This window comes from Neofelis nebulosa, chromosome 4 (genome assembly GCF_028018385.1).
Source record: "Neofelis nebulosa isolate mNeoNeb1 chromosome 4, mNeoNeb1.pri, whole genome shotgun sequence".
Lineage (NCBI taxonomy): Eukaryota > Metazoa > Chordata > Mammalia > Carnivora > Felidae > Neofelis > Neofelis nebulosa.
The window spans coordinates 149,318,283-149,331,560 of NC_080785.1; the positions used below are offsets into that span (position 1 = coordinate 149,318,283).

General features: G+C 50.7%; 1 protein-coding gene across 8 annotated transcripts in view; it reads left to right on the forward strand.

The window, feature by feature from the left end:
• The window catches only part of POC1A (POC1 centriolar protein A), a 101,626-nt gene that overhangs the window by 13,638 nt on the left and 74,710 nt on the right, over window positions 1–13,278 (forward strand). For 2 of the 8 annotated variants that reach the window (XM_058726708.1, XM_058726710.1), the window contains exon 1: window positions 12,062–12,208. The exons of 5 other annotated variants lie outside the window; for them this stretch is intronic. In XM_058726708.1, the coding sequence (XP_058582691.1) occupies window positions 12,191–12,208 (18 nt within the window). In that variant the 5' untranslated portion in view covers window positions 12,062–12,190. Of the gene's footprint in view, window positions 1–12,061; window positions 12,209–12,341; window positions 12,470–13,278 lie in introns of those variants that run through there. One more of the 8 variants, XM_058726713.1, reaches the window with a different exon arrangement.

Genomic DNA, 13,278 nt, shown 5'->3' on the forward strand with positions numbered 1-13,278 from the left:
TTTCCCCATCCCCATGGGTCCCTGACCCCCAACTCTGTCCCAGAACTCCTGAATTCCTACACTTTGCTGAGACAGTAACTGGCTACCACCTCTCCCCAAAGAGGAATAGCCCCCTGGCTGATGTCACCCCCATGTACATCCCCCTTCACCCTGGGCTGGTCACCTGTCACACTTAGGGCTTTGCCCAGTCTGTCCATTTAAGCACCTCCTCTGAGTGCTGAGGTTTCCAGTCTCACAGAGTGGTCCTTATGAAGGGGAAGGCTGCACCCCTCGCTGGCACACCAAGCCTCTAATACTCCCCTGCTGCCTATAGGATGGAGGCTAAGTTCCCCTGCGTGGCCTTTGTGGCCTTTCCTGCTACTGTCCAGGCTCCTGTGGGCAGCAAGTTTCAGACAGACAGTGTCTGGGTTCTAGTCCTCTCTGCAGTAGGGCCTTCCCTGGTTCCCTGCCCCCAACCCGCTTGATCTCTTGCCTTTACCCTGGCCCAAGGGCAAAACTGACACTGCTCAAAGCAGGTGCAGATCTGTTTGGCCAAATCTGACACAGGCCTGGCATGATCTGGCAAATCCTGTGTCGGCCTGGTTGAGAGAGGAAAGGAGGGCAAGGCCATTACTTGCCTGATATTGTGCTGACCTTCCCTGGACAAGCAGAAGTTTGCATAAGAGAGGTCACCGGAGTCCCTGTGTCCATGTGGCATAGCAGGACACCAGCACGTGCAGGGTGTAGCAGCTTGTGTTGGCGCCCTTCCTGGTCCCCTCCCTCTTACAACTTTCATGCACACAAGGCCGACTTCCTTGCTGGTACTCCAGGCCCTGTGCAGAGGGCGTTCTTCCCCTAGATGGCCCGGAAGTGCCAGGCCTGCACCATGGCTATCGGGAATGTGAGGATAAACCCCTCGTCTCCCTTATCTTCAGGTGGGAGGGCCCCAAGGCACGTTCTGCATTGTGTCCCAGAGCTCTCCCATGTAATGGGGCCCCGGTCACCCACAGTGGCCATCTGCTTAATAACATACTTTTCACTGGCTGCTTTCGTTTCTCTGTGTCACTTCCCCTTTCCCTACTGCTGTTTCCCAGAATCCCCTCCCAAATAAATTACCCCTGAATCCTTTCTCGGGGCGAGATTCTGGAAGAACCTAAACTAAGATATGCAGCAAACTAAGATATGCATAAAGAGTCTCACACAGGCACACATACACATGCAGCAGACACATACAGCCGTGTAAAAGTGCTCAGTGACACGGCCAGGCACATGTGGTCAGTCGTACCCAGACACGCACACATATGCGTACACACACAGATACGCTCATACTCCTAGACACACGGACGCATCCTCAGTCATGACGCAGACACATGCACACACAGCTAGGCACACACCTGTGTCCGTTCCACGTGTGCTAGAGAGGGGACCAGAATGAACTGACCGGACCCTCCCTCCAGAAGCACGGAGATCCTCAGAAGAAGACCCAGGCCCGGTAGCCACAGAAGCGGAGGATCTGGCCTGAAGGAATCTGAGCAGCTTGAGCCCCATGGGGCCCAGAGGAGAAGCAGCCTTTCCTTCTACCTGTGGAGGGTGGGGGCATTTGAGCCAAGGGTAGAGGGTAGGATTTGCCCTGAGGGCTGAACACTGGGGTGTCCCAGGCAGAGGGAATAGTGTAGACCAGGCACAAGGGTGGGAAGGTCTGGCCCATGAGGTGGGATGGGGTGCAAGGCAAGGCTGGAGCAGGGACAGAGCAGATGGGCTTGGAGAACCTTGCCTTATTCTGACAACCAGAGGGGAGCCATGGATGGGTTTTGACTGAGGGAGCACATGGCAAGCCCCAGGGAATACTGACAAGTGTAATCATCCCACATCTACGTCAAACCCCTTCTCGCCTCCTCGAGGACCATAAGACAAGTCCCATCCCCTCTGGAATTCAGTGTCTCCCTTGCACAGGTGGATGCTCAGGCCCCACACATATGAGTAATCTGTTGGGGGGTGAACCTACCTAGGACCCAAGGATGACTCACCACAGGAGGCCTTTGTCACCTGGGTGAACCTCTTGGCTCCTGGCAGCTGGGATGGGAGGGGGCAGCTGCTCCCCAAGGAGCAGGGGAACAGATGGGTGGAAACTAGGCAGTGGAGGTGAGTCCACACCAGGCAAGCTTGTCACTGCCCACCTTAGCCCAGAGGAGCTGTGTATCTCTTCCATCCCATAACTTGCCCTTCTGGGGCCTGGGATGTCATTTCTCTGTGGAAGACCTGCTTGTCCTTGAACCCCCCTTCCCACATGCCTCCTCCTGGAAGCCTCCCATCTTATCCACAGAGGGACACCCCAGTGCTGAGCTGGATGGAACCCCTCAGAGGACACTCACTGGGCTCAGCTTGCTTGATGGCTCCTTCTATCTGATTCCCCTGGTGAGCCAGGCACAAGGGCTCCTGTGTACCTGACCCTCCATTATGTAGTGATCCCAGAATAGGGCTAGGCACACAGCTGGTACTTCACAGATGCTTGTGGAATTGAATTGCCTGCTACCAACCCAATAGAAAGCCCTTCTCTCTGAGTCCGGGCATCACTGGGGCCCTTGAAAGGGTTTCCCGGTGTCGCTTGGGTCCAGTGAGTCGGGTGACTGAACTGTCAAAGTTCTGGTGACCTTTCCCTGTGTCAGGCCGATGATGAGTGCCCAGCACCGCACTGGGCAGGGTGACCCAGCAGGGTATTGTTCCTGCTCTACTGGAGCTCATGTTCCCCAGGAAGATGCACAAGAAAGCAATTGCTCATAAGCACCCTGGAGGATGGAGGCAGGAGAGGGTCCCTGGGGTGGGCCCAGAAGAGGTGTCTCTGAGGGGTTAATGTTCAGGCTGAGACCTGAAGGTACATGCATGAGGCAAGCTATGATCTCAGAGAAGGGCAGGCCAAGCAGAGGAAACAGTCAGTGCAAAGGTCCCTGGGAGGGTCTGAGCTTGGAGTGCAAGAGGCCAGTGTGACATGATGAGGAAGGAGAGACAAAGGAGGTCTGGCTAGGCTTGCCTCCAGCCACTTCCCTCAGGAAGTCTGCCCAACTACATCCACCCATTGAGACCAGAAGGGCCTTAGAGGTTCCCTATGGATGTCCTTATTGGACAATGGGGAAACTGAGGCCTGAGGTCCTCTCAGAGCAAGTTGGGACCACAGAGCAAGTTGGGGTCAGAGTTGAGACTTGTCTAGTCTTGGGTCCCTGGCCAGAGCATCATAGGTAGGTGAGAGCTCCGTTTGAAGGCAGGGCAGGGCTGTCCAGGTCCCCACTGTGCCCAGGGCTTCTTGGTGAGTTACCAGGACCATTACATAAGAATCACCCAGACCCATGGAGTCAGACTCTACAGCTGGCCTGGAAATCAGCATTGAAACCAACTATACCCTAGATTCTGGAAACCCTGTGCCCTAGGCCCTCTGAGCAAGCTCACACCCTTTGATGACCAGCTGGGAGACTTCTACAGTCCTGCTTTTTTTTTTTTTTAATTTAATTTAATTTAATTTAATATTATTTAATTTTTTAAATGTTTATTTCTTTTTTTTTGAGAGACAGAGACAGAGACAGAGTGAGTGGGGTTGGGCAGAGAGACAGGGAGACACAGAATCTGAAGCAGGCTCCAGGCTCTGAGCTGGCAGCACAGAGCCCAATGTGGGGCTTGAACTCATGAACCATGACATCATGACCTGAGCTGAAGTCAGACACTTAGCCGATGGAGCCCCCCCCAGGTGCCCCTCTACAGTCCTGCTTCTCACAATGATGGGTGATGGAGAGGGGACATGAAACTACAGGATACACTGGAGCATATTCCTGACTATCAGCATGACTTGGAGTGAACTGGTCCATCATCAAAACATTAATTTGATATTAAAAAGATATTAGAAGAGAAGTAGATGCCAAACCAACTTGACTAAGATAAAATATGAGACAACAAAGGACTTTCTAGCATGGGGTCAGTCACCTCGGGACTCTTTTGGCCCCCATCTCTGCTTGTTGGGGGTTAAAGTCTTTTTTTTTTTTTTTTTACATTTATTTATTTTTGAGACAGAGAGAGACAGAGCATGAACGGGGGAGGGTCAGAGAGAGGGAGACACAGAATCTGAAACAGGCTCCAGGCTCTGAGCCATCAGCACAGAGCCTGACACGGGGCTCGAACTCACGGACCGCGAGATCATGACCCGAGCCGAAGTCGGCCGCTTAACCAACTGAGCCACCCAGGCGCCCCTGGGGGTTAAAGTCTTAAGACCCTTTTAAGTTACACTGGGGCCTGAACTATGTAAGGGTTCTTAGTTTTTCCAATATGTGTTAGAATTAAAGGTTCTGGCTGTACAGGCACACAGACTTGGGTTCTGATCCTGGCTCCCCACTTACTAATTCTGCACCTCAGTTTCTCCATCAGTAAAATGGACAAAATACTGCATCACTCCTGGGGTTGGCGCTAAGACTTCATGTGGCATTTGGGGTACAGTGACTCTGGTATATTAAAGTTATCAGTTATTTTATTGCTGACCCTATTCGAGGCCAGTTCACTGCACCGCAATTCAGGATTCCCTGGAGGGGGGAAATCCAATTGCCTTCTGACTCTGGGCCCCTGACCCCAGCTTCTCACTCCAAACGCTCTGGGGGCAGCCAGCAGAGTCCTGCTATGGAGCCCAAGGGGCTGTGGCCTGCATCTTCCCGTCTTGCCCCACATCTCTGGAGTTGTGCTGGTAACTCCAACCACCCCCACTCCTCCAGCTGGGCAGTGGGGCACCAGGACAAAGAGTTACCTTGGCTACTGCGGACTGGGTCTATGTTCCCCATGGCCTCACCAGAAGACTGAAGTCCAAAATGCTCAGTGACTTGCCTAAGACCACAGAGTCAATTCATAGTCTGGGGCTGTGCTGTCCAATACAGTGGCCACTGGGCACGTATGGCTGTTACATTGAAGTTAATGAAAATTAAATACAATTTACAATTCAGTTCTTTAGGCACAGTGGCCACATTTCAAATGTTCAATAGTCACATGTAACCAGTGGCTACTGTATTAGCGTAGATGTAGAGAACATTTCCATCATCACGGAAAGTTCTCTTGGTCACTCTGGTTTAGAGCAGCTTGGGCCCAATGGCCTCACCTGGGGATCTTGTAAGACACTGGTACCTGGCCCCACCTGCAAAGGTTCTAAATGGCAGCCAGGGCTGAATACTGCTGCTCTGAAGCCCTGTCAGCATTATCTACCAGGAAGGTTCTCACGTTTGAGTTCAGACCTTTGATGGCATTTGCACCCCACCCCCAGCCCACCTGTGCAAAGCCAAGGCCAGGTGGCTTCAGTTTTTTGGGGTTTGTTCTATCATAGCTGGGCTGCCCTGGGACCTTCTCTTTTCCCTGGACAATGTGAAGGGGAGGGCCAGCATTTTCCAAGGGGTTGCTTGGGGCTGTGAGAGGGAGGGCATTGGTCATGCTCATGGGAGGACTCAGCACACAGAGGCGTCCACATCTCACTTGAGTGGATGGTGTGGCGTAGTGACTCTGTATCTTCACACCTCCTGGAAACTGGTCCCAGATCCACTGACATCACTGTCCCCAGGAATTGCCATAGCAGCTCTAGTCATGCATTCACTGTTTGCAATGTGGAAGGACAGGCTCAAGGTGAACGCTCACCTAGAGGGACACCCAGTGTCCCCACGGGTGTGAGCTTCTTACCAGAGTGGCCAATGCTGTTGAATGGAGGAGTAGGCCTGAGTGAGGACGAAGGCTTGTGGCCCCTTAAACCCTTCCTGCTTTGGGGTATGGCCTGTATTTAGAGAAGTTTGGCTTGTAGGGGTGTGCCATTTCCACAGGGGGTAAGACTGAGGCCCAGAACTGCAATGAGACTTCAGAGGGAAGGTCCTCCTGCAGGGGTCACTCCCAGTCCTGATAGCGTAGCCTCATCTGTGAGGGGTCTCTTTTGGCTCACCTCAGCCCAAGGAGGGGACAGACATGTGGCTAGTCCCCTGACCCATTGAAACTGTTCCTCATGATTCTTGTCAACATTTGTGTCCTTATAATCTGGCCCTACTTCTGAGGCCATCCACTTTGTCCCTGGTCTCCAGATACTCCACCCTCAATCCTGTCACCAGACCTTTGCCTAGTCTGTTCCCTGCACTGGAATTGTGCCCACCCTCTCTCCTGTCTACCTATGCCCTCTTTGTGCTCTGAAGTTCAGGTTTTCCTGCCCCCACAGAGAAGCTTTCCCCAATTACCCTAATCCCTTCCCCTTCTCACCTGCTGAGAACAAGTCCCACCCTTCACAGACCTCATTACCTTTTCTTTTTTTAAATTTTTTTAATGTTTATTTATTTTTGACAGAGAGAGACAGAGCATGAGTGGGGGAGGGGCAAAGAGAGAGGGAGACATAGAATCCAAAGCAGGCTCCAGGCCCTGAGCTGTCAGTAGCACAGAGACTGACATGGGGCTCGAACTCACAGACCACGAGAAGATGACCTGAGCCGAAGTTGGACGCTCAACCGACTGAGCCACCCAGGCACCCCCAGACCTCATTACCTTCTGTGAGCAATCTTGTCACGATTCATTTACTTAATTGGCAAATATTTACTGTGACCCCACTCTCTCTGGGGCCCTGTGCTGGGTGCAGGAATATAGTCACATCCTTTCCCTGGAACTGATGTTCTTTTTTTTTTTTTTTTTTAACGTTTATTTATTATTGAGAGACAGAGAGACACAGAGCGTGAGCAAGGGAGGGGCAGAGAAAGGAGGAGACATAGAATCTGAAGCAGGCTCCAGGCTGTGAGCTGTCAGCACAGAGCCCAACGCAGGGCTCGAACTCACAAACTGTGAGATCATGACCTGAGCCGAAGTCGGTCGCCCAACCAACTGAGCCACCCAGGCGCCCCTGGAGCTGATGTTCTAAGAGGGCATCAAGTCCAGTGTGCCAGATGGCAATGCCACTTGTGGAAAATAAAATAGAAGGAAGGCAGGTTGGCATTTTAAGTAGGGTGGCCAGGGAAAGCCACACTGAGAAGGTGACATACAAATAAAGTCCTGAGAGGAGTGATGGGTTGAGCCAAGTGGACACAGGGACAATAGCCAATGCAAAAGTCCTGAGATGGGAGAACGCTTGGCACATTCCTATTCAAGGAACAGCAAGAAGACTAATGTGGCCGGAGCAGAGGCAGTCAGGGGAGAGAGGTAGGAGCAGAGGCAGAGAGGTGTCAGCGAGATTGTGGGAACAGAGGAGGTATGTGATGTGGTTGAGGTCACAGTAAAAAGTCAAATGTATTAAGTGGCAGCTCAGTATCCAGCTCTGATATTGATTAATAGCTCACGGAATCCTTCCTCCCCCATTGTGGCAGGTATGTTACGAGTATTTTACAGTCAAGGACATGGAGGCTCAGAGAGATGGTGTAACTCCTGGTAGGTCACCCAGCATGAAGTTGGCAGGGCCTGGGCTCACCCCAAGATATGCCTGACGCTGGGACAAGCCCTGAGCTGCCGTGCTCAGTTTCAAGCCAGGCCACAGTGCAGGGCTGAGTGACAGAACTGATGGGGCTTTCCAGGCATGGGTTGGACTGGACTATGCAGGTGGGTGTGATCCCTACTTTTCCTCCTGCTTTCTCTGCCCCACCCTGAGGTGTTGGCTTTTGGGCAGGGGGTCTGGGAGTGATGACAGGGGGACAGTCTCTTGCAGGGGTGCCTACCCATGGGCTTTATACCAGGATAGAAACATTCTTGCCGCAAGGGGGCTTGAAAAAGAAGCTCTCTTCTAGTCCCCCTCAACATGGAGGTGCCCCCCAACATTGAGGCCAGCAATGTTGGCTCCTCCAACGTTGAGCAACTTGAGGGACTCCCCCAACATGAGGGACTTAGATAGAAATGGAGTCCAATCTGATGGAGGTGGCACAGGGTGGGAGCTATTCAGTCAAACAGGGGAGGCACCAATCTTGGTTTATGCAGGTTGTGCCAGTGGTGGATCCTGGCTTGTCTCTATGTCGTTGGCGGAATGTGGTGTTGCAATTTTTGGAGACTAAATGAGCCAGAGTGGGTGGGGCACCCCCAGCTCCTCTTCTGATGGGTAAGGATAGAAAATAGTGGGATCTGGAAAGACTAGGGAGGATGAGTAAAACCTTAGAGTGCCTCTAACTTTGAGGAAGCGTGACATTTGAAAATCATTTTACAAAAGGGTTTCTCTAAATTCAGTTTTGTAGACTGTGAGCTTCTATAGACCAAGGGTGTTCCATAGCTAAAATTATACAAACAAAACAACAAAACAAAAACAAAAAACACTACCAACAACAACAATAAAAGAACTCTGAGTTTAATGGATAGATTTTTCTGTATTTAATTTTTTTCCTTAATTTTTTCACCTTAAGTGTTTGCATAGCAGGCAATAGAATAGCTGAATAAGGTGAAGTTGGTGGGAAGACTTGAAAATCATCATTTGAACAGTGTTGAACAACTTCTGGGCATATGAATGATACAATACTTGAATTTTTAAAAATGTTTATTTTTGAGAGAGAGTGTGTGTACCACATGCATGGCTGAGGCAGAAAGAGACACAGAGGATCTGAAGCGGCTTTTGCGCTGACAGTAGAGAGCCTGATGTAGGGCTCGAACCTATGAACTATGAGATATGACCTGAGTTGAAGTCGGATGCTTAACTGACTGAGCCACCCAGGCACCCCACAGTAAATGTTGTTTTAAGGAGAATTTTGATAACTAAGTTAAATGAACCTGAACATTTGTAATGTAAAGAAACCTATGCCAAATCACCTTGAAAATGAGATTAAATGTATCTCCGTTTCTTCTTTATGGCCCCAGACTTTTCAGGTCCAAAGGAGAGATCCACTCCTCTCCATGCCAGCTATCTACATGTGCCTTTTTCTGAATATGTTCTGGTTTGAAGGTCCACGTAGACACCACCTTAGGTCTCAGGATGTAGTAAGAAACCTCAGGGGCTGGCCAGATCCTAATCAGTGTTGGAGTCTGGCCAAACCGGCCTGTCCAGGGGAGGTGACAGAAGGTTCCTGAATATTGCAAAACATCCGGTCCAGGTCAGTTCCAGGTTGGGAAGATGCCCGGAGCAGGGTTGAAGGTCTAGACAAGGACAGCCTGGACTTTCCGACAGCATAAAGTGAACAGGGATGGCCTCTAGTGGCCAGGCCCCTAGAAAGTCTCCTTCTCTTTTATTTTTTATTTTAATTCTAGTGTAGTTAACATAGTGTTATATTAGTTTCAGGTGTATGATATAGTGATTCAACAATTCTGTACATTATTCAGTGCTCATCGTGGTAAGTGTATCTCTTTACGTGTTTCACCCATCCCCCTACCCACCTCCTCTCTGGTAACCACCAGTTTGTGGGGGTTTTTTCTTTGTTCTTTTGTTTGGTTTCTTAAATTCCACATATGAGTGAAATCATATGGTATTTGTCTTTCTCTGTGACTTATTTCACTTAGCATTACACTCTCTAAATCCATTCATATTGCTGCAAATGGCAAGATTTCATTCTTTTTGATGGCAGAGCAACATTCCATTGTATAAATACAGCACCTCTTCTTTATCCATTCATCTACCGGTGAACACTTGGGCTGCTTCCATAATTTGGCTATTGTATATAATGCTGCATTAAACATGGGGAGAGGCCTATATCTTTTCAAATTAGGTGTTTTCGTATTGTTTAGGTAAATAAAAATATGGTAGTTCTATTTTCAATTTTTTGAGGAAACTTCTGTTCTCCACAGTGAGTGCACCAGGCTGCATTCCCATCAACAGTGCTCGAGGGTTTCTTTTTCTCCGCATCCTTGCCAACACTTGTTGTTTCTTTTGTTTTTGATTTTAGCCATTCTGACAGTTATGAGGTGGTATCTCATTATGGCTTTAAGTTGCATTTCCCCTATTGATGAGTGATGTTGAGCATCTTTTCATGTGTCTGTTGGCCATCTGTATGTCTTCTTTGGTGAACTGTCCATGTCTTCCACCCATTTAAAAAAAAATCTTTTTTAATATTTATTCATTTTTGAGAGAGAGAGAGAGAGGGCGGGGCAGAGAGAGACAGAAACACAGAATCTGAAGCAGGCTCCAGGCTCTGAGCCATCATCACAGAGCCTGATGTGGGGCGTGAACCCATGGACTCGTGACATCATGACCTCAGCTGAAGTCGGACACTTAATCAACTGAGCCACCCAGGCGCCCCCAAATTATTTTTTTAATGTTTATTTATTTTTGAGAGAGAGAGAGAGAGAGAGAGACAGAGCACAAGTTGGGGAGGGGCAGAGAGAGAGGGAGACACAGAATCTAAAGTATGTTCCAGGCTCTGAGCTGTCAGCACAGAGCCCCACATGGGGCTCGAACTCATGAACAGTGAGATCATGACCTGAGCCGAAGTTGGATGCTTAACCGGCTGAGCCAGCAGGGTGCCCCCTTCCACCCACTTTTTAAAAATGTTTGTTTGTTTGTTTGTTTGTTTATTTATTTATTTATTTATTTTTAAATGTTTTTAATGTTTTTATTTATTTTTGAAGGAGAGAGAGACAGAGCATGAGTGGGGGAGGAGCAGAAAGAGAGGGAGACATAGAATCTGAAGCAGGCTCCAGGCTCTAAGCTGTCAGCACAGAGCCCGATGTGGGCCTCGAACCCACGAACTGTGAGATCATGACCTGAGCCGAAGTCGGACACTTAACCGACTGAGCCACCCAGGCGCCCCTTAAATGTTTATTTTTGAGAGAGACAGCGTGAGCACACACACAAGTGGAAAGGGGGCAGAGAGAGAGAGGGAGATAGAGAATCCAAAGCAGGCTCCATGCTGTCAGCGCAAATCTGGACGTGGGGCTTGAACCCATGAACCCATGAGATCATGACCTGATCCTAAGTTGGTCGCTCAACTGACTGAGCCACCCAGGCGCCGCTGCCCATTTTTAATTGGATTATTCAAATTTTTGGTGTTGAGTTGTATAAATCATTATATATTTTGGATACTAACCCTTTTTTCAGATATGTCATTTACAAATATCTCCTCCCATTCAGGAGGCTGTCTGTTAGCTTTGTGGATTATATTCTTTGCTGTGTAGGAAGTTTTTAACTTGATATAATCTCAATACGTTTAATTCTGCTTTTGTTTCTCTTGCCTCAGGAGACATATCTAGAAATGTCTCCTTTTCTTTTAGAGATGGAATTTATAAACCCTTCTCAGGTCTGAGGAGTCCGGAGAGGGCCAGGCTGCATCACGAATTCCCTCCAATTATAAATGGGTAAACTGAGGCCTGGAGCAGAGGTATTCCTCTCCCCCATCGCCCCCGCCTCCCTCAGGTCACAGGTCACACAAGGAAGTAGCAATAACAATAGAATCTAGGTTTCTTCACGTATGGATGTGATTCAGAGTGACTGGTGTTCTTTTAAATTGACACTTGTTTGTTTTTCTTAATATTTATTCCTGAGAGAGGGAGAGATTGTGAGCGGGGAAGGGCAGAGAGAGAGAGGGGTACATTGGATCTGAAGTGGACTCACCGCTGACAGCACAGAGCCTGATGTGGGGCTGGAACCCACCCAACCGTGGGATCCTGTCTGAGACAAAATCAGACACTTAACAGACTGAGCCAACCAGGCGCCCCTAAACCAACACCTGTTTTATGTTCAGAGGAGCGAACCATTTAAAGAATCTCTGAGGGGCGACTAATTGGATCTTAAGGTATTGGGGGAACACCTGGCCTCCGGGGCCCTTTAAGAGGACAAGGCTACAACGACCCACGTGTCCTCCGCTTCCGGGATACTTGCTACAGGTGGTGAATCCCGGCTCACCCTCAAGGTATATTGGGAAGAGTAGTTCCACTTTCCGGCCGACGCATGGCGGCGGCCGTCTTGAAACTGCATTTCCCAGAAGGCTCTGCTTACCGTCTCAGGAACCGGGCTATGGGCCGGTGGACAGAACTCCTCATCCTGGGTTTTTAAATTTCTCAGGGGATGAGTGACGGTGGACAGAGGCCCTTGGCGGCGGCGTTCGTGGGCTGCCTGGCATGTAGGCGCTGCGCGCTGACACTGTGGAACCATCCACACAGCTCTGCTTCCGGCCGGGGGCAAAAAGCAGAGGCGCTGCGTCTCCTTTAATCGTCGTGGGCGGGGCGTGGCAACGCGACCCGCGTTGCTATTGGCGGCGGTTGGGGGCGCGGAAACTGAACCTGCCGCAACGGCCGACGCTGCCTCGTCCGGCGCCTTGGGCGCCCCGGGCCCGCCATGGCTGCGCCCTGCCCTGTAAGTTTTTGCCCGCGGGTCTGCCCGCCCTTACTTTCCCCGCCCGGACTGTGGGCGCCTGGCCGGGGCGACGGCTTCGAGGGGGAAGCCGGGTTCCGAGCCAGTTCTCTCCGGTCCCAGTTTACTGTCTGTGCAGGGGGCGCTGGGTGGGGACACGTAGTGAGCACCTTCTGCGTGCCAGACCCTTTGCGGGCTCCCGGAGCCGACCAACCAGTCCCTGCTCCCAGGATTTGCATCCTAGCGGAGGAGACACTGGTACTGGTATGTTCCAACTGGAGGTCAAACCTGGGGTTAGCGCAGGGCCTCCCTTGGGCTCAGCCTCGCCATCCTGAGCAGTGGATAGCTGGGTAGGGGCCAGTTTAGCGTACCCCTTTATCGGAAGGGGCAGCCCAGGTCTGCAGCATGATCTGGGCCCGGCGCCCTGAGTCTAAGGTTCCTCCAGAGGGAAGCACTCCAAAACTCCTCTTTCTGGCCTTTGGGCTGGGTTGAGAGGAAGACTGGGTGGTGCCTGTTGGCACCCTTAGGCGTGTGGGGACTTGAGCAGAGGGCCCAGGCATAGGATCCAGGCGTTTTGACCCCTAACCTAGTGCCCTTCCCTTAAGTCCCTCTCCACTTCCTTCCATATGTAAGCCACCTTTGGGGGAGATGAGGAACCACAGAGCCTGGTGGGATGAGGTGGGAAGGGTGTTGGGAGGTTTCAGGGGCCCTCTGGTCAGAGGTGGATCTGAACTTGCTTCTTCCCATTGAGCCTAGAGGTGAGCATTATCTTACCCTTGTTCTCCCAAGAGGTTCAGGTGAGGCAGTTGCTGTTCTGTTGGGGGCCCTCCCCCAGCTGCCATTCCCTTTCAAGTTGAAAAGGGGACTCTGGCAGGTGTGCTGGGGGTGGAGCTGGGCACAGGGCCTTTATTCTGGTTACAGCTCTGTGGAGGTGGCAGTGGCCTTGCTCTTTCCCAAGGACATTTTTCCCCCCAAGAGGAGGTTTTGTGGGCCTCCCTGGTGTGCCTGAAATGCTTTTTTGAGGTTTCTGATATTTGGGGTAGGAGGAGATGTTTGCACAGCAGGGCTGTGAT